The following is a 25,257-nucleotide window of genomic DNA, read 5'->3' as shown; positions in this document are numbered from 1 at the left end:
GGCATTGGGTTCCACCACAGGTTTTCCTTGCTGCTGTTTGGCCAAAGCACAAACTGGGCAGATAGCCACGTAACTTTTGACTGTCTTTTTAAAGTGACGGCCACCAGAATTGGCACTTAATCAGGTGTAGCATTTTTACAAAGCCAAAATGTCCGGCTGTTTTTGAGTCATGGCTTTTCTCCAGAATTAGTAACCTTTGGCTTTCTTTCTTTGTCCCTATCAAATTAAACTTCCTTGCATTGTGCATTAGTTCTTTTGCTCCTGGAACCTCTTGTCTCCCTCTAATGCCATCTTTAGGGTGTTCGCTTTGCCTTCTCCCACCTGGGTTCTACTTTTGCCTGTGCTCGGGTGATGATCAGAACTGTGAGCTGGCAAGATAGAATAACTGGTCTCACTATTTCCTGTTTGGAGCTACTGTATTGGGGCATCCTGGAAAGGTCATCGGCTAAAAAATTCCCACCATCACCACAGAAGATAGCAGAGGGTGAAATTAAACCGATTAAAGTACTGAGCCTACCAGAGTTGCTTGGGTGATAGCCGCCGAGATATTTTTAGGGCTTCTAGATTCTTGTGATCAGTCCACACCTCGACAGGGACCTTGCTCCCTTCCAGGAAGTGCCTCCACATTAAGAGCACCCAGCACACCACATAAGCCTCCTTCTCCTCTGTTCAGTATCAGTTAGCTTCTTGGAGATGTATGCACACAGCTGCTGGCTGTTCTTTTGTGGAAGGACTGCCCCACCACCATATTGCTGGCATCTGCCTGAATGATAAACGGGGCATTTCAGTCTGGGTGTTTTAGCACCGACTTGGCAGCAAGCAATGTTCAAATTTTTCGAAAACTGCCTGGCACTCTTATTGTCCACTTCAGGGGCTGACTTGATTTGGGTTTCCCCTCCTCTTCGTCTTTAGCAGATTGGTGATGGGGAGGGCAATCTGGGCGAATGACGGGATCAATTGGCAGTAAAAGTTTGCAAATCCCAAAAAGTTTGCAATTGCTTTTTGGTACGGGGCAGGCCCATTCCAGCACCATCTTAATTTTCTTGGGGTCCATCTCTATCCCCTCATAGGAAATGCGATAACCCAAATAGTCAATTTTGCTCTGATAGAACACACACTTTGAAAGTTTAGCAGCCCTACGTTTTTTGAGTACCACTCTTTCACATGCTCTGCCATAGTTTCTATATAGATCAATGTGTCATTCAGGTAGATCAACATGCCCTTGTACAGGTGTTCATGCAGCACCTCATTTATCAGATACAAGAAAACTGTGGAGGCCCCTTATACCCTAAAGGGGAGGACCCTAAATTGAAAACATTCTAAGGGGCAATTAAATAACAATAGCAATAACCTTTAGGCTTGTATACCGCTTCACAGTGCTTTTACAGCCCTCTCTAAGCAGTTTACAGAGTCAGCTTATTGCCCCCAACAATCTGGGTCCTCATTTTACCGACCTTGGAAGGACGGAAGGCTGAGTCAACCTTGAGCCTGGTGAGATTTGAACTGCCAAATTGCAGGCAGCTGGCAGGCAGCAGAAGTAGCCTGAAGTACTGCACTCTAACCACTGCACCACCACAGCTCTTAAAAGCGGTTTTCCACTGTTTATTTGTCAGATACCTTATGACACCTAGTTTATTTTGCCAAGTCCAAATATGACACATCAATGTGGTTTTGATGGGGCCCCCTTATTTCAGAGGAACAAGCAACATATTGTATATCAAGAATAAACTTTCTTGTAGAAAGATGCATCAACCTGATGGCAATACAAATGTTAAAATTACCTGAATCAAAGGATGAACTAACAGAACAGACACCTTGCTAGGATTTTGCTGCAGACTATGAAACCAGAGTCAGAAGTGGGTATGCAAGCAACTGTATGATGCCATGTTTGTAATGGGACCAGACGTAAAGTGCAGATTATGCAGAGAGGCCTCAAAGACAGTCCAACACATAACAGCAAGGTGTAAAATGCAGGTAGGAACAGCATACACTGAAAAGCACAAGCAAGTAGCTGTGGCATTGTGTATCGAAACTTCTGTACAGAATAGGGGTTGGATTCTCCTAAGTCTACGTGAGAGAAATCGCAGAAAGTTATAGAAAATAAGAGGGCTAAGATCCAGTGAGATTTGATCCTGATAGATAGGCAGGTACCAGCCAATCAACCAGAAGACAGCAGTGGTGATAGATATAGCAATGCCAAGTGACAGAAACATCAGGAAGGAGGAGGATGAGAAGCTGGAGAAGGACCAGGGCCTGAAGGAAGAACTGGAGGGGAAATTTATTTATTTATTTATTTGTTTAAATTTCTATACTGCCCTTCTCCAATATAGGACTCAGGGCGGTGAACAGCCAAAGTAAAAACAAGACATACAAAATCTAAAAACTGTTTAAAATAATTAAATATTTTGGCCGTAATTAAAACAATTCCAATTTAAAATCAGTTTAAAATTTGACTCAAGCCAGCCCAGCTAGTTGAAATAAATAGGTTTTCAGGGCCCGACGAAAAATCCGGAGGTCTGTTATTGTACGTATCTCTGGGGGGAGGTTGTTCCAGAGGGTGGGCGCCGCCACAGAGAAGGCTCTCCCCCTGGGGGTCGCCAGCCGACATTGTCTGGCGGACGGCACCCTGAGGAGGCCCACTCTGTGTGAGCGTACTGGCCGGTGGGAGGCTATTGGTGGCAGAAGGTGGTCTCGTAAATACCCCGGCTCTGAGCCATGAAGCGCTTTAAAGGTGGTCACCAACACCTTGAAGCGCACCCGGAAGACCACCAGGAGCCAGTGCAGCTCGCGCAGGAGAGGTGTCACATGGAGGTGTCACAAGAGCCTTGATACTACAGTGGTTTAGTGCACCCTGTTATTAACACAGCTGCCTGCAAATTCTGCTGGTTCGAATCCCTCCAAGGCTCAAGGTTGACTCAGCCTTCCATCCTTTCTAAGGTAGGTGAAATGAGGACCCAGTTTGTGGGGGCAATAAGCTGACTTTGTATAAAATATACAAAAGTATGAAGGCTATTGCTTAACGCATTGTAAGCCGCCCTGAGTCTCCGGAGAAGGGCGGCATATAAATCAAATTAAAATAAAAAAAATAAAATAAAATGGGAGCGCCTCGTCGCCCCCATAATCCCCCATGCGGCCGCGTTCTGGACCAGCTGGAGCCTCCGGGTGCACCCCAGGGGGAGCCCCATGTAGAGAGCGTTGCAGTAGTCCAGGCGGGAAGTGGCGAGTGCCTGAGTGACTGTGCGTAGGGAGTCCTGATCTAGAAAGGGGCGCAACTGGCGTATCAGGCGAACCTGATAAAAAGCCCCCCTGGCCACAGCCGTCAAATGATCTTCTAAAGACAGCTGTGCGTCCAGGAGGACGCCCAAGTTACAAGCCCTCTCCGTGGGGGCGAGTGATTCACCCCCAATAGCCAGTGATGGCATCAGCTGGCTATATCGGGACGCCAGAAGCCACAGCCACTCGTTCTTGGAGGGGTTGAGTCGGAGCCTGTTTCTCCCCATCCAGGCCCGCACGGCCTCCAGGCACTGGGACATCACTTCAAGGGCATCATTGGGGTGGCCTGGGGTGGAGATGTACAGCTGGGTGTCATCAGTGTACTGGTGGAACTCCACCCCGAAGCCACGGATGATCTCACCCAGCGGCCTTACATAAATGTTGAACAGAAGGGGCGAGAGGACCGACCCTTGTGGCACCCCACAAGCAAGGTGCCTCGGGGTCGACCGCTGCCCCCCTGTCAACACAGATTGCGACCGGTCAGAGAGGTAGGAGGAGAACCACCTCAGAACGGTGCCTCCCACCCCCAACCCCGCCAACCGGTGCAACATGATACCATGGTCGATGGTATCAAAAGCCGCTGAGAGGTCTAACAGGACCAGGATAGAGGAGCAACCCCTATCCCGGGTCCTTCAGAGATCATCCACCAATGCGACCAATGCCGTTTCCGTGCTGTGCCCAGGCCGGAAGCCGGACTGGAGCGGCTCTAGATAGACAGCTTCATCCAGGAATCGGGGAAGCTGTTGCGCCACCACACTCTCAACAACCTTCGCAACGAAGCGAAGGTTGGAGACTGGACGATAGTTAGCCAAAACAGCCGGATCCAGAGAGGGCTTCTTGAGGAGGGGCCTCACAACCGCTTCTTTCAAAGCGGCCGGCAGGACCCCCTCACTCAAAGAAGCGTTAACAATCTTTTGGAGCCAGCCTCGTGTCACCTCCCGGGAAGCCAGTACTAACCAGGAGGGACACGGGTCCAATAAACATGTGGTCGCGTTCAGCCGTCCCAGGACCCTGTCCATGTCCTCGGGAGCCACAGGATCGAACTCCCCCCAGATAACACTCTCAAGACCTGCCTCAATTATCCCGTCTGGACATACCCAGTCAGAGGCCAGCCCTTCCCGAATCTGAGCGATTTTGTCATACAGATACTGCACAAAATCTTCAGCTCGGCCCTGCAAGGGGTCATCCCGCACTTCCAGATGGAGGAGGGAGCGGGTCATCCTAAACAGGGCGGCCAGGCGATTATCTGATGACGCGATAAGAGCGGCAAAATAACTAGTTTTCGCCGCTTTTATCGCCACTAGGTAGGTCTTAATATGAGACCTCACCAGTGTTCGGTCAGATTCGGAGCGGCTGGTCCTCCAACTACTCTCCAGGCGTCTTTTCCGGTGCTTCATCTCCCTAAGCTCCTCGGAGAACCAAGGAGCTAGGTGAGTTCGGTGCCAGGTCAGAGGCTGCAAAGGCACGACTCGGTCCAAGGCCCCGGCAGCCGCACTATCCCAGGCGGCCACCAGGTCTTCAGCCGAGTCATGAACCAGAATCTCAGGAAATGGCCCAAGCTCCATCTGGAACCTATCAGGGTCCATCAGGCGCCTGGGGCGGAACCACCTGGTCGGTCCAGCCTCCCTGCGGCGGCGTGCAGCAGTTAGAAAGTCCAGTCGAATGGAAAGTCAAGGCCAAAGTGGTCCCAGTGATGGTAAGAGCACTCGGGGCTGTGACTCCTAAACCCAGGAATCTGGACATCACAGGCATCCAGAAGAGTGCAGTGGCCGGAATAGCTGAGATTCTGTGCAGAACCCTCAAATGCCCTGGCCTCTGTAGAGGACCCAAGATTGAGGAGCCTAGACCATCCATAAGGCCAAGAAGGGACCTTTAAAAAAATACAATAAAATGTTTATTGTATTCAAAAATTACAGGTGGGCTTTGGGATCTGATACCTTGAATTTGATCATGACTAACAGAAGAATTGATTAAAGATACTAACATAATTGATTAAAGAGCCTTGGTGGCGCAGCAGACTAAAGCACTGTTAAGTAACACCAGCTGCCTGCAATTATTGCAAGTTCAAATCTCACCAGGCTCAAGGTTGACTCAGCCTTCCATCCTTTCGAGGTAGGTAAAATGAGGACCCAATTTGTGGGGGCAATAAGCTGACTTTGTATAAAAAAGAACACCGCTGGAGGGGAGGGCGAAAGCCCTACTAAGCAGGTATATACAAAAGTATGAAGGCTATTGCTTAACGCATTGTAAGCCGCCCTGAGTCTCCGGAGAAGGGCGGCATATAAATCGAACCAATAAATAAATAAATAAATAAATAAATAAATAAATAAATAAATAAATAAATAAATAAATAAATAAATAAATAAATAAATAAATAAATAAATAAATAAATAAATAAATAAATAAATAAATAAATAAATAAATAAATAAATAAATAAATAAATAAATAAATAAATAAATAAATAAATAAATAAATAAATAAATAAATAAAAAATAAAATAAATAAAATAAATAAAATAAATAAAATAAATAAAATAAATAAATAAATAAATAAATAAATAAATAAATAAATAAACAAACAAACAAACAAACAAACAAACATGATGGAAACTTTGAGTGCAAGTCAGCACACATTTTTAGAATCCTTGATTTTAACAAATAATTTCTGTATTTCTTTACTTTAAAAAACAGTCAAGTGCAAACAAAGAGCACTAAAGATGACAAGGGGGCTGGATGCTAAAACAGATGAAGAACTTTTGCAGGAATTGGGTACGTCTAGTTTAGCGAAAAGGAGATGCAGGGGTGACAGAATAGCAGTGTTCCAATATTTCACGGACTGCCACAAAGAAAAGGGGATCAACCTCTTCTCAAAAGCACCAGAAGGCAGAACAAGAAGCAATGGATGGAAGCTATTCAAGGAGAGAAACAACCTAGAACTAAGCAGAAAGTTCCTGACAATGAGAACAATTAACCATTGGAAGGGCTTCCCTCCAGAATATGTGGGTTCACTGGAGGTTTTTAAGATGAGATTTGACAGCAATTTGTCCAGAACGATATCGGGTCTCCTGCATGTGCAGGGGGTTGGACTAGAAGACCTCCAAGGTCCCTTCCAAACCTGTTATTCTGAACCAAGAATTGTAGGAAAGCAGATTTTGATAAAGTAACAAAGGTGTCATGGAAAGAAAACCTTGAAAGCTAAAGTAGAATTTCTTGAAAAGGCAAAGGTAGTCTTCCGGGTGCGCTTTAAGGTGTTGGTTCTCATCTTTAAAGCGCTCCATGGCTTAGGGCCAGGATATTTGCGAGACCGCCTGCTGCTACCGATAACCTCCCACCGGCCAATACGCTCTCACAGAGAGGGCCTCCTCAGGGTGCTGTCGGTCAGGCAATGTCGGCTGACGGCCCCCAGGGGGAGAGCCTTCTCTGTGGGGGCACCCGCCCTGTGGAATGAGTTGCCTCCTGGAATATGATTGATCCCGGACCTCCGGACCTTCCGTAAAGCCCTGAAGACGTTTTTATTCCACCAAGCCGGCCTAGCCTAAATGGTTTTTAATTGGGATTTTAAATTTTATGGATTTGGGGGTTTTAAATTGGGAAGCTAATGATTTAATTCTTTTTTAATTATCTTAACTTTTGTATTTGTTGTGAGTCCCTCCTTGTGAAGTGGGGCCACGGGGTTCAGATGGGTTTGCTGATCACGTACCTGGCTCCCTGCCACGTGGCGGCAGCCCTGCCCGAGCTACTCAACGTTATTGCCGCGGTGGCGGTTGATACCCCCAGACTTATGGTCATGGGGGATTTCAACCTGCCATCCGTGGGTGAGGCATCTGAGGTGGCTCGGGAGTTCATGGCTTCCATGACGGCCATGGACCTGACCCAACTAATTCATGGCCTTACGCACACTGGGGGAAACACACTGGACTTGGTTTTTGTCTCTGGACAGTGGTTGAGTGATCTCGAGATAGGGGATATAGTCATCAAGCCCTTGTCATGGTCAGATCACTCGCTCCTTCGCCTTGACCTTCGAACCGCGGCACCCCGCTGCAGGGAGGTGGAACCGGTAAGATGGTACCGCCCCAGGCGCCTGATGGAACCTGATAGGTTCCAGATGGAGCTTGGGCCAATCCCGGAGGTTCTGGCTCACGCCTCATCTGGGGACCTAGTGGCCGCCTGGGATAGGGCGGCTGCTGGAGCCCTAGATCGAGTCGTGCCTTTGCGGCCTCTGACCCGGCGCTGATCTCGCCTGGCTCCTTGGTTCACCGAGGAGCTGAGGGAGATGACGCGCCGGAAAAGATGCCTAGAGAGCTGTTGGAGGGCTAGTCTTTCTGAATCTGACCGAACACTGGTAAGATCTCATATTAGGAGTTACCTAGTGGCGATAAAAGCAGCAAAATGTACTCATTTTACTGCTCTTATTGCGTCATCAGATAATCGCCCGGCCACCCTGTTTAGGGTGACCCGCTCCCTGCTCCACCAGGAAGCGAGGGAGGACCCCTTGGAGGGAAGACCTGAGGATTTTGTTCAGTATCTGTATGACAAAATCACTCAGATTCGGGCAGGTCTGGACTCTGACGGGATAGATCCAGCGAGGGTAACGGAGACAGGTCTTGAGACTGTTATCTGGGATGAGTTTGATTCTGTGACCCCAGATGACGTGGACAGGATTCTGGGTAGATTGAACGCGACCACATGTTTGTTGGACCCGTGTCCCTCCTGGTTAGTGCTGGCTTCCCGGGAGGTGACGCGAGGCTGGCTCCAGGGGATTATAAATGCTTCGTTGGGTGAGGGTGTCTTTCCCGCCGCCCTGAAAGAGGCGGTGGTAAGGCCTCTCCTCAAGAAGCCTTCCCTGGACCCGGCAGTATTGGCTAACTATCGTCCAGTCTCCAACTTTTGCTTCGTTGCGAAGGTTGTTGAGAGTGTGGTTGCGCGACAGCTACCCCAGTACCTGGATGAAGCGTCGTATCTAGATCCGTTCCAGTCGGGCTTCAGACCTGGGTACAGCACGGAAACGACATTGGTCGCGTTGGTTGATGATCTCTGGAGGGCTCGGGACAGGGGTTGTTCCTCTGTCCTGGTCCTGTTAGACCTCTCAGCGGCTTTTGATACCATCGACCATGGTATCATGCTGCACCGGCTGGAAGGGTTGGGGGTGGGAGGCACCGTTTTACGGTGGTTCTCCTCCTTTCTCTCTGACCGGTCGCAGTCTGTGTTGACAGGGGGGCAGAGATCGACCCTGAGGCCCCTTATATGTGGGGTGCCGCAGGGATCGGTTCTCTCGCCCCTTCTGTTCAACATTTATGTAAAGCCGCTGGGCGAGGTCATCCGTGGTTTCGGGGTGAAGTACCATCTGTACGCTGACGACACCCAGCTGTACATCTCCACCCCGGACCACCCCAACGATGCCCTTGAAGTGACGTCCCAGTGCCTGGAGGCCGTACGGATCTGGATGGGGAGAAATGGGCTCAGGCTCAACCCATCCAAGACCGAGTGGCTGTGGTTTCCGACGTCCCGATATAGTCAGCTGGCGCCATCGCTGGCTATTGGGGGCAAATCATTGGCCCCCACGGAAAGGGCTCGTAATTGGGCGTCCTCCTGGACTCACGGCTGACTTTAGAAGAGCACTTGACGGCCGTGACCGGGAGGATTTTTCATCAGGTTCGCCTGATTCGCCAGTTGCGTCCCTTTCTAGATCGGGACTCCCTACACACAGTCACTCATGCCCTCGTCACCTCTCGTCTGGACTATTGTAATGCTATCTACATGGGGCTCCCCTTGAGGTGCACCCGGAGGCTCCAACTGGCGCAGAGTGCGGCCGCGCGGGTGGTTATGGGAGCAACATTGAGCTCCCATGTAACACCTCTCCTGTGCGAGCTGCACTGGCTCCCGGTGGTCTTCCGGGTGCGCTTCAAGGTTCTGGTTACCACCTTTAAAGCGCTCCATGGCTTAGGACCTGGTTACTTACGGGACCGCCTACTATCATCAACAGCCTCCCACCAACCAGTACGCTCCCACAGAGAGGGGCTCCTCCAGGTGCCGTCGGCCAAACAATGTCGGCTGTCGGCCCCTAGGGGGAGAGCTTTCTCTGTGGGGGCACCGACGATCTGGAATGAGCTCCCCCCAGAGATACGGAGGATTCCGGATCTGCGCACCTTCCGCCGCGAGTTGAAGACGCTTTTATTTCATCAAGCTGGCCTCGCCTAAATCTTCTCCCTTTTAAGTGTAAATTTTAAATTTTTAATGTATTTTAAAATTATGGGTATTTTAAATTATGGGTATTAATTCAGCCAAATTTATTTAATTCATTTTATTCTATTTTAAATTTTGTATATTTATGTGTTTTATTTCATGGCTGTGCACCGCCCTGAGTCCTTCGGGAGTAGGGCGGTATAGAAATTCAATAAAATAAAATAAATAAAATAAATAAATTTGTATGTTTTTAATTTTGGCTGTTCACCGCCCTGAGTCCCCTCTGGGAGAAGGGCGGTATACAAATTAAATAAATAAATAAATAAATAAATAAATAAATAAATAAATAAATAAGAAATAGACATAGCAATAGCACTTAGACTTGTATAACACTTTACAGTGCTTTACAGCCCTCTCTAAGTGGATTACAGAATCAGCATCTTGCCCCCAACAATCTGGGTCCTCATTTTTGAACAGACAGCTCCCAAGAGCTGAGTTGAGCTGAAATTAGAGGACAAAAAATGACTACAAAAAATGGAAGTAAAGACACATAACTAAGGCAGAATATCAGCAGATAGTCCGAATCTGCAAAGTTGAAGTCAAGAAAGCAAAGGCTCAGATAACAAAAAAAAAAGTTTCTTTCAACATATAAATAACAAGAAAAAAGTCAAGGAAACAGTTGGTCCACTAAAGAGAGAAGATGGCAAGGAAGTAACAGGCAGCAGAGAGAATGCAGAGCTGCTTAACTCATTCTTTGCATCAGTCTTCGCACAAAAAGAAACTATAACCCAACCTACCAAAAACATAACTAAAAAACAGACTGGAAATAACAGTTAAAATAAGCAAAAAAAAAAAATGGTAAGAGAACACCTGTCTGATCTTGATGAATAAAAATCACCAGGACCTGATGGATTACATCCCAGAGTGCTGAAAGAGCTTGCAGATGTCATCTCTTAGCTACTGTATCACATCTTTAAAAAATCCTGGAGCACCAGGGAATTACCAGAGGACTGGAAAAGAGCTGATGTGGTTCCCATCTTCAAAAAAGGAAAAAAAACAGACCCAGGAAACTACAGACCAATCAGCCTAACATCAATACTGGGAAGATACTGGAAAAGATAATCAAAAAACAGATCTGCCAACATTTAGAAATGAGTAAAGTAATAACTAGAAGTCAGCATGGGTTTGTTAAAAACAGATCATGCCACACCAATCTTATTTCATTCTTCAACATAGTGACTAAATTTGTAGACCAGCGAAATACTGTGGACATAATATACTTAGACTTCAGCAAGGCATTCGACAAAGTAGACCACAACCTACTTTTTGGTAAGCTAGAAAAAAGTGGGATAGATAGCATCACTATCAGATGGGATTGTCATCATTGGCATCCTTCAGTCTCAAGAGACTATGTGTTGTGGCCCACCAGCGGCCTGCATGGATTGTGGCTGATCCTGACGACGAGGAGGCTGGTGTGGTGTCGCGCCAGCAGCCTGTGCAGCCGGGGCTCGAGTCAGACAGCGAGGAGGCTGAAGAAGATGAGGTGCCAGAGGCAGAGATTCAGCCAGGGCCTTCAGATCCTCCAGAGGCTCCTTCAAGTGAAGAGAGTGAAGTGGAGGAGCCTCTTCTCAATGCACGAGCACGCAGAACTGCCAAAAGGCAGGAGTGGTTACTCAGGAGGAGGTCTCCTCGAGAGTAAAGCTTGGGGCTAATTGGCCACTCCCTTAGCCTATTTAAGTTTGCACACAGCTGGCAAACATTGCAGGAAACAACATGTGTTTGTCCGGTCATTCGTTGAGCATTTGAGAGTAAATTTTCCTTGCAAACCTGGTTTCTGGGCTAATTGCCAACTATTGTAAGCCTTTATCTAATCTTTGGAATTTCTGGCAGGCTGTTAAGGACATTTTTAGTAATAGCCTGCATTTGAAAAAGACTGTTTGTAGTAAATGGAGTTGTTTGGAGTTTTGTGTCTGCTACATTTCTTGGGTTCCGTAGCTGGGCAGAACACTATGGTATCATGCTCTGGAAAGAGGTCCTAAAACAGCATCTAGTGTGACTAAAAAGGCCAATTCGAGAGTGGCAATCCCTTCCACACTGAGGGCAGATACATTCTGTCCCCTGCTCAGCCCCTAGATTATGCTGGTTCTGGGATTTTTTTTTTTTATTTGATTTATATGCCGCCCTTCTCCGGAGACTCAGAGCAGCTTACAATGTGCTAAGCAATAGCCTTCATCCTTTTGTATATTTATACAAAGTCAGCTTATTGCCCCCACAACTGGGTCCTCAATTTACCTACCTTAGAAAGGATGGAAGGCTGAGTCAACCTTGAGCCTGGCGAGATTCGAACCTGCAGTAATTGCAGGCAGCTGGTCTTAATAACAGGGTGCTTTAGACCACTGTACTACCAAGGCTCAAAGAGGATTGCCTCTTTGCCTCAGCCTGCCGAACAAGTGTGTTAAGGAATTCGCCGAGGAACCTTTGAGTAGCAAGGGTGTGCACATGAAAGCGATTGAGAGTAGATAAACACAGCCAACACACAGATACACTGAGTTGTGTTTACTTTCAGGAAATAGTAAGGCACAGTCCAATAAACAGTTCAGGTCATACACAATTAAAGCAGGAGATAGCCAAAATGATAGTCCAGGAATAATCCAATAACAAAGTCTTCTTACCAGTCATCGTAGTCATTCACAATAAACAGTTCTTCTGAATTTGCAAACAGTAGCATTCAGAGATATCAGAGAGCAAGAACAGCAAAAAACAAATAAACCATGTTTCTATGTCCTCTTAAGGACATTGGCTACAGAGCTAACCAATCAGGACACAGTATGATGCAATACAGCAGTCTTAAAGCTACATTGATGGTTTATATATTGCCAGCCCAACAAGTTAGGTAATAGTCATTTGGTGACTAAAAAGGCCAATTCGAGAGTGGCAATCCCTTCCACACTGAGGGCAGATACATTCTGTCCCCTGCCCAGCCCTCAGATTTTGCTGGTTCCGGTACTGCCTCTTTGCCTCAGCCCACCGAACAAGTGTCTCTTCGAATTGGAGAAGGCCATGCTGCGTCTTTAGCCTCCAAGTTGAACGATCGGAGATCAAGGTTTCCCAGTTGTTAATATCCATTCCCAGGGCCTTTAGGTCCCTCTTGCAGATATCCTTATATTGCAGTTGTGGTCTCCCTCTGAGGTGCTTTCCCTGCACTAATTCTCCATACAGGAGATCTTTCAGAATCTGACCATCAGCCATTCTCATGACATGTCCCAGCCAGCATAGACATCGCTGTTTCAATAGTGTATACATGCTAGAAATTCCAGCACGTTCCAAGGCTGCGCTATTTGGAACTTTGTCCTGCCAGGTGATGCCAAGAATTTGTCGGAGACAGCGCATATGAAAGGTGTTCAACTTTCTCTCCTGCCGTGGTAGAGGGTCCAAGACTCACTGCAGTACAAGAGTGTGTTCAGGATGCAGGCTCTATAGACCTGGATCTTTGTATGTTCCGTCAGCTTCTTATTAAGCCATACTCTCTTTGTAAGTCTGGAAAATGTGGTGGCCGCTTTACCAATATATTTATTCAGCTCAGTATCTAAAGAGAGAGTGTCAGAGATAGTTGAGCCGAGGTATATAAAGTCATGGACGACCTCCAGTTCTTGTGCAGAGATTGTAATACGGGGAGGTGAATCCACGTCCTGACCCATGACTTGTGTTTTTTTCAGGCTGATTGTTAGTCCAAAATCTTGGCAGGCCTTGCTAAAACTGTCCATAAGTTGTTGAAGGTCTTCAGCAGAGTGAGCAGTGATGGCAGCATCATCAGCGAAGAGGAAATCTTGTAAGCATTTCAGCTGGATTTTAGACTTTGCTCTCAATCTAGAGAGATTAAAGAGTTTTCCGTCTGATGTGGTCCGGAGGTAAATACCCTCTGTTGCAGTTCCAAAAGCATGTTTCAGCAAGAACATACAGCAAAAAAGATCCCAAATAAAGTTGGTGCGAAGACACAGCCCTGCTTCACTTCACTTCGAATATCAAAGAAATCTGAAGTTAAGCCATCAAAAACTACAGTGCCCTTCATTTCTTCATGAAAGGACCTGATGATGTTGAGGAGCTGAGGTGGACATCCAATCTTGGGGAGAATTTTATAAAGGCCATCCCTGCTAACCAAGTCAAAAGCCTTCGTAAGATCTATGAAGGCTACAAAAAGTGGCTGTCTTTCTTCCCTGCATTTCTCCTGCAACTGTCTAAGGAAAATACCATGTCAGTAGTGGACTTGTTGACTCAAAATCCACACTGTGATTCCGGATAGACTCTCTCTGCAAGCGCCTGGAGCCTCTTCAGTACGATATGGGCAAGCAGCTTCCCTACAACACTAAGAAGAGTGATGCCACAGTAGTTGTTATAGTCACCCCTGTCATCTTTGTTCTTGTACAGTGTGACGATATTTGCATCCTTCATGTCCTGTGGTACTCCACCTTCCCTCCAACAAAGACAGAAGATTTCATGCAGTTCAGTGGAGATGTTCTCTTTGCAGCACTTCAGAACTTTGGCAGGAATGTTATCTTTCCCAGGTGCCTTGCCAGAGGCAAGGGAGTCCGGGGCTGGATTTAGTTATTCTAAAGTTGGTTCACTGTCAAGCTCCTCCAAGACAGGCAGGCACTCAATATTATTTAATGCTTCTTCAGTTACCACATTTTCTCTGGAATATAACTCAGAGTAGTGCTGCACCCAGTGTGCCATCTGCTGTGCTCGACCCTGGATAACCTCACCTGTAGCAGACTTCAGAGGGGCAGATTTCTTCTGTGTTGGACCTAAGGCCTGCTTGATGCCATCATACATCCCCTTGATGTTGCCTGTATCAGCTGCTATCTGGATCCGAGAGCAAAGCTGCAGCCAATAATCGTTAGCACATCTCCTGGCGGTCTGTTGGACTTTGTTACGAGCAGCTCGCAGAACCTATAGGTTGCGCTCACTGGAACAGGCTTTATTTGCAATTAGAGCTCTCCCTTTTTTCTCGATGGCTGGCACCAACTCCTCTGAATGGGCTTCAAACCAATCTGCTGTCTTTCTGATATCCTTACCAAATACTGACAAGACAGTGTTATAAACAGCATTCTTGAAATATTCCCATCGTTCAGATGCATTTACTTCAGCTGGGCCTGGGAGAGTTTCCTTGAGTGCTTGTGCAAATTCCTCCACTTTGCCCTGATTGCGGGTGTTGTTGATGTCAATTCATGGTCTTCTTTCCTTCTTCTAGTGATGTAATCTCTTTGTTTGCAGTTTTATTCTGCTGCACACCAAGGAGTGGTCTGTATCGCAATCAGCACCCTGATAGCTGTGTGTGATTGTAATATTGGAGAGGTTGGAGCGCCTGGTAAGAATCATGTTGAGCTGGTGCCAATCCTTCAATCTTGGATGTCTCCAAGAGACTCTGTGTTGAGGCTTTGTTTTAAAGTATGTATTGCTAATGCAAAGACCATAGTAGCAGCAAAATTCCAGCAGTCGGCCATTTTCATTCATCTTTCTGATGCCAAACTGACCTAAACAAGTGGACCAAGAACTATAATCAGCTCCAACTCTGAGGACCTGGTTTGTGGGGGCAATAAGCTGACTTTTATAAAAAAGAACACCACTTGGGGGGGGGCGAAAGCCCTATTAAGCAGGTATATACAAAAGTATGAAGGCTATTGCTTAACGCATTGTAAGCTGCCCTGAGTCTCCAGAAAAGGGCGGCATATAAATCGAACCAATAAATAAAATAAATAAATAAACTCTGGCATTAAAATCGCCAAGGATAAACAGTGGTTCTTTCTCAGGGATTTTCTTGATAGTAGCAGCCAGATCGTTATAGAATTTGTCTTTGGATTCTACTGAAGATGATAATGTCGGAGCATATGCGCTAATAAGAGTAACTAGCCCTGCTGATGAGTGGAGCTGCAAAGACAGAATTCTTTCACTTCCTGCAGCAGGTGGAGTAATGGATCCTAGTAGGGTGTTTCTGACCGCGAAGCCAACCCCATATTCCCTAGACTCATTTGATGGTTTTCCCTGCCAGAAGAACGAGAAGTTTTTCTTCTTAATAGATCCCGAGTCTAACAGTCTTGTCTCTTGAAGGGCAATGATGTCCATCTGCAGTCTGGTCAACTCCATGTCAATGGCAGCTGTCTTATGTATGTCATCTATCTCTTGTAAAGCATCAGAAAGGCCGGGGGTCATTGTCCGAACATTCCAGGTGCTCAACTTTAGGGCTAAAGTTTTCTTATGTTTGTTGCATGGTGCAAAGTTATTGATCTGCTTGTCAGCTTTGACCCTAAACCCCACGCACCCTGTTAGGTTAACAGACAGTGGCTGGGCAGCACCTTACTGGCTGGGGATTCCCAGCTTAAGGCGGATGGTAGCTGCCCAATAATAATAATAATAATAATAATAATAATTTTATTTCTATACCGCCCTTCTCCCGAAGGACTCAGGGCGGTGTACAGCCTGTTTAAAAACACAAACAAAACAACAATATAAAATTTAAAATAATTAAATAAAGTGGCTCAGATTTAAAACCCCAATAAATTTAAATATCCCAATTTAAAAGCTATTGTGTTGTTAGTCCGGCCTGGCGGAATAATAGGGTCTTCAGTGAGCAGCGAAACGCCCGGAGGTCGGAGATCTTACGAATTTCCGGGGGCAGTTCGTTCCACAGGGATGGGGCTCCCACAGAGAAGGCCCTCCCCCTGGGCGCCGCCAGTCGACATAACTTGGTTGACGGCACCCTGAGGAGACCCTCCCTGTGGGAACGGACTGGTCGGTGGGAGGCAATGAGATACAATGACCTCTCCCACTGACGAAAGTGGTCCCTGGTGTCATACTCTATGCCAATCAAGCAAAGCTTAATAACCGGTTATTATTGATTAATAACCAGTAACTGCCACTTCCCGTGTTGTTTCAATGCTGTATGCAAAGCTGGAGTGTCCTCTCCAGAGCACGAGGTCTGGGTAGATTAACATGGAGGATAGACTGTTACCCAAGCAGCAGATCCCCTCTCTCCATGTCGCTGAAATAATCCAATGGAACGCAAAACCGATACGATTAGTTCCAGCTGGGTTGCAGGAGTTACTAGAATGTGATTGTACACAGTCACGAACTGCTTCCAGAACTCCGGCTGTGGATTTTGCCTCGAGGTTGACTCCTGAAGCCTTTTCCAGTAGTAGATATAGCCACAAGGCTGTGGAGGTTTGTAATCAGAGTTTCCCTTCTCCTAGAAGATGGTTCTGCCATTTTATCTGATGTTGGGGCATAAAGCCCTCTTCCGCCTTCAAAACAGTTGACCATTTTCTCCTGTAACCCTGGATAGGGGCCCTTTTTTTTTTATTTTTTATTTTTTATTTTTATTTTTATTTTTAATTTGATTTATATGCCGCCCTTCTCCGAAGACTCAGGGCGGCTTACAATGTGCTCAGCAATAGCCTTCATCCTTTTGTATATTTATACAAAGTCAGCTTATTGCCCCCACAAACTGGGTCCTCATTTCACCTACCTTAGAAAGGATGGAAGGCTGAGTCAACCTTGAGCCTTGGTGAGATTCGAACCCTGCAGTAATTGCAGGCAGCTGGTCTTAAGCAGCTTAATAACAGGGTGCCTCAAACCCTTGTACTACCAAGGCCCTTACGAGGTGCTACCAGCTGGGCCAGCTGGACCAAGGTTTTTGGTAGAGAGGTATTACTCCTCTAGCACTCCTCCTCACTCCAGGACTCCTGCTCCAGGTTTTGCCTCGAGGTTGACTCCTGAAGACACTCCTATAGATGGGTATAGCCACAAGGCAGTGGAGGTTTGAGATCGGAGTTTTCTTTCTCTTACATAAGTTGCCTTCCAAGGCTAGCGGACACCATCTTACCGGTTTTTCCCACGCACACAGCTAACAAGACTTCCCACTTACACTCAATGAAACAGCCACTCTCCCCTCCCCCTAGAAACAAGCAGATTCATTCATGAGGTGAACTGTAGCAGACCTTCCTCCCTGCAGTCACACGATTCACTCACACAAACAGACACTCCCCTTCCCCCTAAAAACAAGCAGATTTACCCATGAGAAGAGCTGGAGAACTTTCCTCCCTGCAGTCACATGATTCACTGTGAGGAATTGTAACTGGCTGACAAAACATACTCAACAAGTAGTCCATAATGGGTCTACGTCTACATGGAGGGAAGTAAGCAGTGGGGTACCACAAGGTTCTGTCTTAGGCCAAACACTCTTCAATATCTTCATAAATGATTTAGATGAGGGAATAGAAGGGGAATGCATTAAATTTGCAGACAATACTAAGTTGGCAAGGATAGCTAACACCCCAGAAGAAAAGCTCAGGATCCAAAAAGATCTTGATAGACTTGAACAATGGGCCCTATCCAACAAAATTAAATTCAACATGGAGAAAAGCAAGGTTTTACACTTAGACAGGAAAAATCAAAGGTACAAGTACAGATTAAGTGAACCCTGGGTCAAAAACAGTAACTGCGAGTGAGACCTTGGAGTTTTATTGAATGAAAAGCTAATACAACCCTTGTATAGAATCAAAATCATGTGAAGTATTAGTACCACTTTATAAAACCTTAGTAGGACCACACCTGGAATACTGCATCTAGTTTACAAACCACATTACAGAAAAGATGTTGAGACTTTGGAAAAAGTGCAGAGAAGAGCAACTAAGATGATTAGTTGGAGACTAATTAGTTGGAGACTAACCTGGAGACTAAAATGTATGAAGAACAGTTGCAGGAACTGAGTATGGCTAGTCTACAGAAAAGAAGGACTAGGGATGACATGAATAGTTCAGGATTTGAGGGGGTGCCACAAAGAGGAGGTGGTAATCTTATTTTCTAAAGCACCAGAAGTCAAGAAAAGAAACAATGGATGGAAACTAATCAAGGAGAGAAACAACCTAGAATTAAGGAGAAACTTCCTAACAGTGGGAACAATTAACCAGTGGAACAGCTTGCTTTCAGAAGTTGTGGGTGCTTCATCACTAGAGGTTTTTAAGAAGAAACTGGACAGTCTAAAATCATATAGAGACTCCTGCTTGTACAGCAGGTTGGACTAAAAAACTTCCAGAGTCCCTTCCAGCTCTATTCTGATTGATTAAAGTGATATTATTCCACAGAGTAAGAGCCATTGCCAAGAATGATTCTCTTCTTAGTCCCACAATACATGGGAACTGGACAGAGGTGAAATCCAGCAGGTTCTGACAGTTTCTGGAGAACCAGTAGCAGAAATTTTGAGCAGTTCGGAGAACTGGCAAATACCACCTCTTGCTGGCCCCAGAGTGGGGAGAGAATGTGGATTTTGCAGTATCCTTCCCTTGGAGTGAGGTGGGAATGGAGATTTTGCAGTGTCCTTCCCCTGCCACGTCCACCAAGCCACACCATGCCCACCAAGCCATGGTAGATGATGGAGGGTCCCTGGAACCAAAGGAGTCAAACAACCAAACCTTGCTGGTATTCAATCTATTGATAGCAATTCTGGGTTCTCCAGAGGGTTTAAGAAAAGATTAGACAGACACTTGGTGAGGATGACTTGATTGTTGACTTTTGCAGAGGATTAAGCTAGATGATCCTTGTGGCCCAGCTCAACAATTCAAGGCACTTGCAGTTTTCAGGAAAAGCTGTAAAAAGCAGCATGTCTAACACTGGACTGACTTCTATTCAAGAGTTTTGTGCAGGCTGTCATTCTTCCTGCCTTCCCTCTCCCACCACATCTTTTCTGTCCAGCCTTGCACTGAGATGTCTTCTTTTTTTGTTCTTTTTCTTATTGCTTTTCTTGAATGAGCCTATGGCATTGCCTGTCACCCTTTTCTCACCGGTCCTGAAAGACTTTCTCCCCTCAGTTGCTGGTGCTCCAGGAAGCAAGTGCCAATAGTCAGGTATCTGAAGAAGGTGAATGCAGAAAAGAGGAGAGACTCCTGACAATAATCCTGCCCTGGGGCCTGAAGGGCTTCTGGTGGCAACCAGCATCTTAACTGCACCCAGAGCACTGGAAGCAGCGTAGCTCATGTGAGTTGTATCCACAACTGTCGGCACCATTTTGGACCAGTTCGGGTTCCAAGTGGTCTTCGAGGACAGCACATTGCAGGAATCCATTTGGGGGCGTGGGTGACCAAGACTTGAGTCACTCTGAGTAAGTCCTCCCAATTCAGGAAAGGCTGTAAGAACCCCTACCAGTATTGCAGTCAAACTCTGACCAGTGCCATGAGTTCGATCTTGATGGTCTCAGGGTTAACTCGGCCTTTTATCCTTCTGAGGTCTGTAAAATGAGAATCCAGACTGTTGGGGGCAATAGACTGATATTTCTAAACCACTCAGAGAGTGGCGTAAAGCACTGTGCAGCAGTATATAACTCTTAAGTGCTCCTGCTAAAGGTTGCAATTGATGCACAACAAGAGCCCTCCTGCCCACCACTGCCACCTGTTCCTTGAACAGGAGCCATGAGTCCAGGAGGACCCCCAAATTCTGCACAAGCTCTTACTGGATCAAGAACTAAGAATTAATCAAGAACTCTGGATCCATGGGGCCTTAAAACCAGAAGCCCCTTGGTCTTGCTAGGGTTGGGTCCTCCTCTAGGCACCAAGAAAGGATCTCAATTAGCATCACTTAGTTGGCCAGGAATAGAGACGCCTAACTGGTCATCTCCAGCATACGGACAGTACTTAGGCTTGTGCGGGCGGATGAGCTCACCCAGTGGTTTAACTCTGCAGATAACTAATGAAAATCGTGGGGGGGGGGTAATGTCTCCTAGGAATTACTCTACATTGTACAAGGATGTGTTTGTTTCAGTGGTCTTTCAGTAGCTAAAATTTGATTTTCTTGCCATTGATCAGGTTGCAGACTGGAGAAGATGACTGTATAATCCTAATTGTGTTTTTAGTTCATCAAGTGGAGCTTGCCAGAGCTTGTCAGGCAGTTTTTAGTTTGAAGATTTTTGAGGATCTTCTGGAATGTTTTTGACTCGGATATGAAAAACCTCATGCAGAATAATTGTGTCCATGTTTACTCTGACGTAGATCTCAGGGTTCCATGTGACTTACTCTGAGGCAGATACGCATGGGATTACAACCAAGCTATTTAAGCCTAAAAAGCAAGACTGAAAGGAGGAATCCAACATGGTTGCAACTTTTAAAGTGGCTGGGGTGTGTGTGTGTAAGAGAGAAACCTTCAGTCTCATTGTGGAAAGGAAAGGAATTATTCCAGAGCTTCTGCTGTCAAGAAATGTGAGCAGCCCTGATTTGGCAATTCAGAGACAGGACTTCTCCACACTCCGTCCTGGGCCCATTTTCAAGCAGCAAAGCAGTTCTGCGGCTATCTGTGAGCAACAGTTGTGGGAAAGGTGCAGGGCCTCTTGCCCTGGGACAGGGACCCTTGGACGCCAGACCCTTGATGACCCACTCATCAGCCGGGGTGGACAATCTGGCAAACATGTGTACACACACACACACACACACACACACATCAAAAAATCTACACCACCAGAAAATGTCACAATTTGTGCTGTCTATATACAGTATTATTTTTCTTAAAACAAAGAGTATGAAGCAGAACTATAATACACAGAAACATACAAGTACACAGGTGGACATGCACACTCTTCTTCTGCAGATTGTGTAACATTCTGCATGTTGTACATATTTTCTTAATATCCTTATCTTACTCCTGCAAGTATACATCTACGTGTATTTATTATGGCTTTGCTAGTCAAAAGGAAGGCCTGGGTTTCTTCATGTTATAGCAGTTTGCTTCCTGTCCTTTTGAACACTTGTGTATCATCGCTCAGATAGCAGTTGGCACTGGCCTTTCAACCAGATGTTCGCATCCCTTTGGAGCAGAACTTTCCGAGGGGGGGGGGACCAGGGTTGCACAAGGAGCATGTGGTCCATTCCACTAGAAAATACCAACAAGTTCACCACTGGCTGGAGTTACACATGTAAAGTGAGGGTGTTGTGCCTGAATCAACACTGTTAAGCAACAGTGACTGATAGAACATTTGTAGCTCAAGGTTGACAGGAAGGCTCCTTGGTGCTCTCTGAGCTTGCTTGTTTTCTTGCAGATGTTTCATTACCCTGACTAGGTAACCTCATCAGTGTTAGACAGAGAGCACCAAGGACCCCTCACTGATAGAACGCTACATCACCCTGACCAGAAATTGACTACCTTCTCCAAAGGAGAACGAGAGAGGACCAAGCCTACCACTGGAAGAGGAACTCCACTGGTGTTTAGTCAGCTAGAAGCTTACCCCTCCCCACAACCAGTGAAGTGAGAGGAGCCTTAAACGAAGGAAAGGGGAAGGAGGTGCACCCTGAAGGCACCAGGGCTGTTGCATTGGTCTTGTCTTCTGGTGCATTCCTCCTCCACCTCCTCCTCTTCCTCCTCCTCCTCCTCCTACTACTACTACTACTACTACTACTACTACTACTACTACTACTACTACCTCTCCTGGAGCCTTTAAACAGAACTTCCCATGATAGGCAAGTCATTTCATGAGATGAAGCCACTTGATGTAATGACCAATTTTTATTCAGGGACTGGACAGAATTGAATTCACTTCCTAAAATGAGCACTTTTCCCAGCTTAAAGTTCTTTCTCAGAAATGGTTGAATGGTTAGAACAGACTCTCCTCCACTCTCAGCAATATACCTTCTGGGAGGGGGTCTCCACCTTGGGGGAGCCCCCCCTCCATCTGAGACAGGGCCTCCTCCCTCTGCTCTGTTCAGAACTTCAGAAGTTGTGGGTGCTCCATCAGTGGAGGTTTTCAAGAAGAGCCTGGACTGCCATCTGCCTGAATTGATAAAAGGTCTCTTGCTTGTGCAGGGGGTTGGACTAGAAGACCTCCAGGGTTCCTTCCAGCTCTGTTATTCTGTTATTTCTAATGATAATAGAGCTGGCCTGGACCAAGAGGATTACACCTATCCAACTGGAAGGGAACTAGTATTATTAAGGAGGTAGACCATAAAGGAGTCATTATGTGAAGTGGCATCACAGCATGAAATCAGCTGTTTTTGGCATCTAATAGACAAATCAGCTTACAGGTGTGTGTGTGTGTGTGTGTGTGTGTGTGTGTGTATAAATGGAACTGTTTCTGCTTGTGGGTATTTTTATCCCATTCTCTCTATTTCTAGACAGTGGAAGCTCTGCCAATAACCGGGCTGGGGATTCTGCTTGGGGAACAGGACAGGTATGTTTTATTACAACCAAACAATCCAAAACACTATTTTTTAAAGCACAACCATATGAAAATATCTTTCCAAAATTCAAACTTTGGGACCCAAACCTTTCTCTCTCTAAAATTGGCTGTGCCAGAAAAGCTTCATTGGGGCTTTTTGTTTTTTAGGAACCGGCTGAAGCTCTTCCGGAAGGGCCAGAATATGAGCCCAGCTGACATGTACCGGTGGAAGCTCTCCTCCCACGAGCCCTGCAGTTCCACTTGCACCACAGGTGAGCAGTTCCCCAAAGAGCTTGCAGGGGGAACCCTCGACCAGTCTGCTTGGGAAGAGAAGCAGGTCTGCCTAGCCTTTCCCCATGAAGGGGCCCGCAGTCCATCCTGCGGTTTTAGTTACGCAGGCTTTCAAGGAGAGCTAATGCGCCATGGCAGAATTCAAGCACGGAAGCAGCCACTTCTGCACAAAGGCAGACAAAAGTCTTGTGGTCCTACCCTGTTTCTCCCAAAATAAGACATCCCCTGATAATAAGCCCAATCGGGCTTTTGAGCGCATGGCAATAAGGCCAAGCGCTTATTTCAGGGTTCAAAAAAATATAAGACAAGGTCTTATTTTTGGGGAAACACGGTATTGCCCAAGGAGGGACGCGCTCATATCTCCACACATACGCAAAAAGCAAAAAACAAAGATGTGGCTGAGAACCTAACCAAAATAATAAAACCCACATATTATTACCCCTTTCTACTACTGCGTGTAGAGACGAATGACACAAAGAAGGACTCGAAAACAATATTGAGTGATTATCAGCAGCTAGGAAAGAAAGTCAAGGACTTAGATGCACAAGTAGTTTTTTCATCTGTACTGCCAACAAAAGGTCAATATCCGGTAAGAGAACAAAGGATTCTAGAAGTGAACCACTGATTAAAGGTTTGGTGTCGCCAAAAAAACTTTGGATGCCTGGACCATGATCTGTACTACCTCCATGATGGGCTTTTGGCAAGGGATGGGCTGCACCTCACAAAGACTGGGAAGAATGTTTTTGGAAAACGACTGCCTCAACTTATCAGGAGGGCTTTAAACTAAAATTGAGGGGGGAGGATGACCAATCTCCAGGAGCTAATTCCAAGCAAAACCCCCTAGAAAACAAGTCAAATAATGAGGGAAGGAGGGATGGGAAGGAAGACAAACTCAAATACCAAATAGGAGACATAGGAAGCCTACCCAGAGTCAGACATAAAAGACCCCAAGGGCTTATATACAATCGTATATATAATATACTATTATATAAGTATATATTATATACTAAAAGCCTTATGCAGAGCAGTGACCCAGAACAGTTTACATGCTGGAAATGGATCCAATACAGCCACCTGATCAGAAATAATTCACTATACAAGGAGCAGTACTTGGGTCATGCGTAGAGGCAATATTTTCTCAAGTTGCAGCAGCTTGAAAGTTTTTACCAACTCACTTAAGAGATGTTAGATTTACATTGTTTTCAGAGAGAACAGAGGACTGTGAATTTCTGCAGACCAGAAATGGTGAATAAATTTGCTGAGAGTACAAACTCAGCCTCAAAATTGTTATCAATGAAGAATTCCTGTTTCCTATCCTTAAGAACAGCCCACCTGAGTCAGACTGAGACCCAGCCTGTTGACCGGGAACTACCAGATGCCTCGGGAGCAGGAAGCAAGGCCCCCTCTTTTTGACTTCTTTCCCGTGCAACCGTGATTTAAAGGCACACAGCCTTTGCATTTCCTGCATCGGATGAAGAGAGCACCTCTTTCTCCTTCTGTCTTGGCCACTTTTTACAGAGACACGATTGAGAGCATTTTAACCAATTGCATCCCTGTTTGGTTTGGTGGCAGCAATGCCTCAGATAGTCCATACAGAGAGTGGTAAGGACAGTGGAGAAGATTATAGGAAGCTCGCTTCCTGTTGGAGACACACACCAGGCAGATGGAGACAAGTGCCAGGAATTTCCATAAGTGCTGGACAGAATATGTGCTCATTATTTCAGTCATTTTGTAACATGATCATTTTTAATGAATGAATTCCTGGGTCATTTCTTGAAAAGATTCTCTGTAAGGAAAAGGGATTCAGAGTTGATCAGTGCTATTCTTCACTCTTCAATCATGTTAGGTTATCTTTTTAAAGAATTGCCGGAGGTGGAGTGAATTGAAAATAATAATAATAATAATAATAATAATAATAATAATAATAATAATAATAATAATATAATTTATTGTTGGAGTTTTTGGTATAAAATACTGATGCAATTTTCGTTTCTCTTATTTTCTTGGATGAAGTTGCCAAAAGTATCAAAAAAGGTGGTCTTGCTCCCCAAAATTCCCATTACTGATATTAAAGGAAAAATGTTTCCTCATTGCACAGGCCATGCCTCTAAATTTCCCCAGATCTTTCCTATGTCTTCTATGCTCCCCACCTCAGGAAGATTTCTTGTGAATGCCTGGAAAAATGATTTGGGGGAGAGGGAATCTTCAAGTCACTTTTGGACCCTGACAACGGGCTGGACTGGTCCCTGCTGGCGTGGTTTTAAGGAGTGCCAGTTCCTGCTTCTACCTGGGAGAGAGGTGAGGGGCTGGCCCAAGGTCCCCCC

General features: G+C 45.9%; 1 protein-coding gene across 1 annotated transcript in view; it reads left to right on the top strand.

The window, feature by feature from the left end:
• Positions 1–25,257, top strand: part of ADAMTSL2 (ADAMTS like 2) — a 121,703-nt gene that overhangs the window by 55,407 nt on the left and 41,039 nt on the right. The window contains exon 12 of the mRNA XM_070955592.1: positions 22,811–22,914. Within this exon, the coding sequence (XP_070811693.1) occupies positions 22,811–22,914 (104 nt within the window). The remainder of the gene's footprint in view (positions 1–22,810; positions 22,915–25,257) is intronic.

The sequence above is a fragment of the Pituophis catenifer genome, unplaced genomic scaffold (genome assembly GCF_029215685.1).
Source record: "Pituophis catenifer annectens isolate HBS135680 unplaced genomic scaffold, rPitCat1.0.hap2 SCAF_17, whole genome shotgun sequence".
In the NCBI taxonomy this organism is placed as follows: Eukaryota; Metazoa; Chordata; class Lepidosauria; order Squamata; family Colubridae; genus Pituophis; species Pituophis catenifer.
The sequence above is the reverse complement of the archived record's forward strand: the minus strand, read 5'-3'. Positions and strand labels throughout refer to the sequence as shown.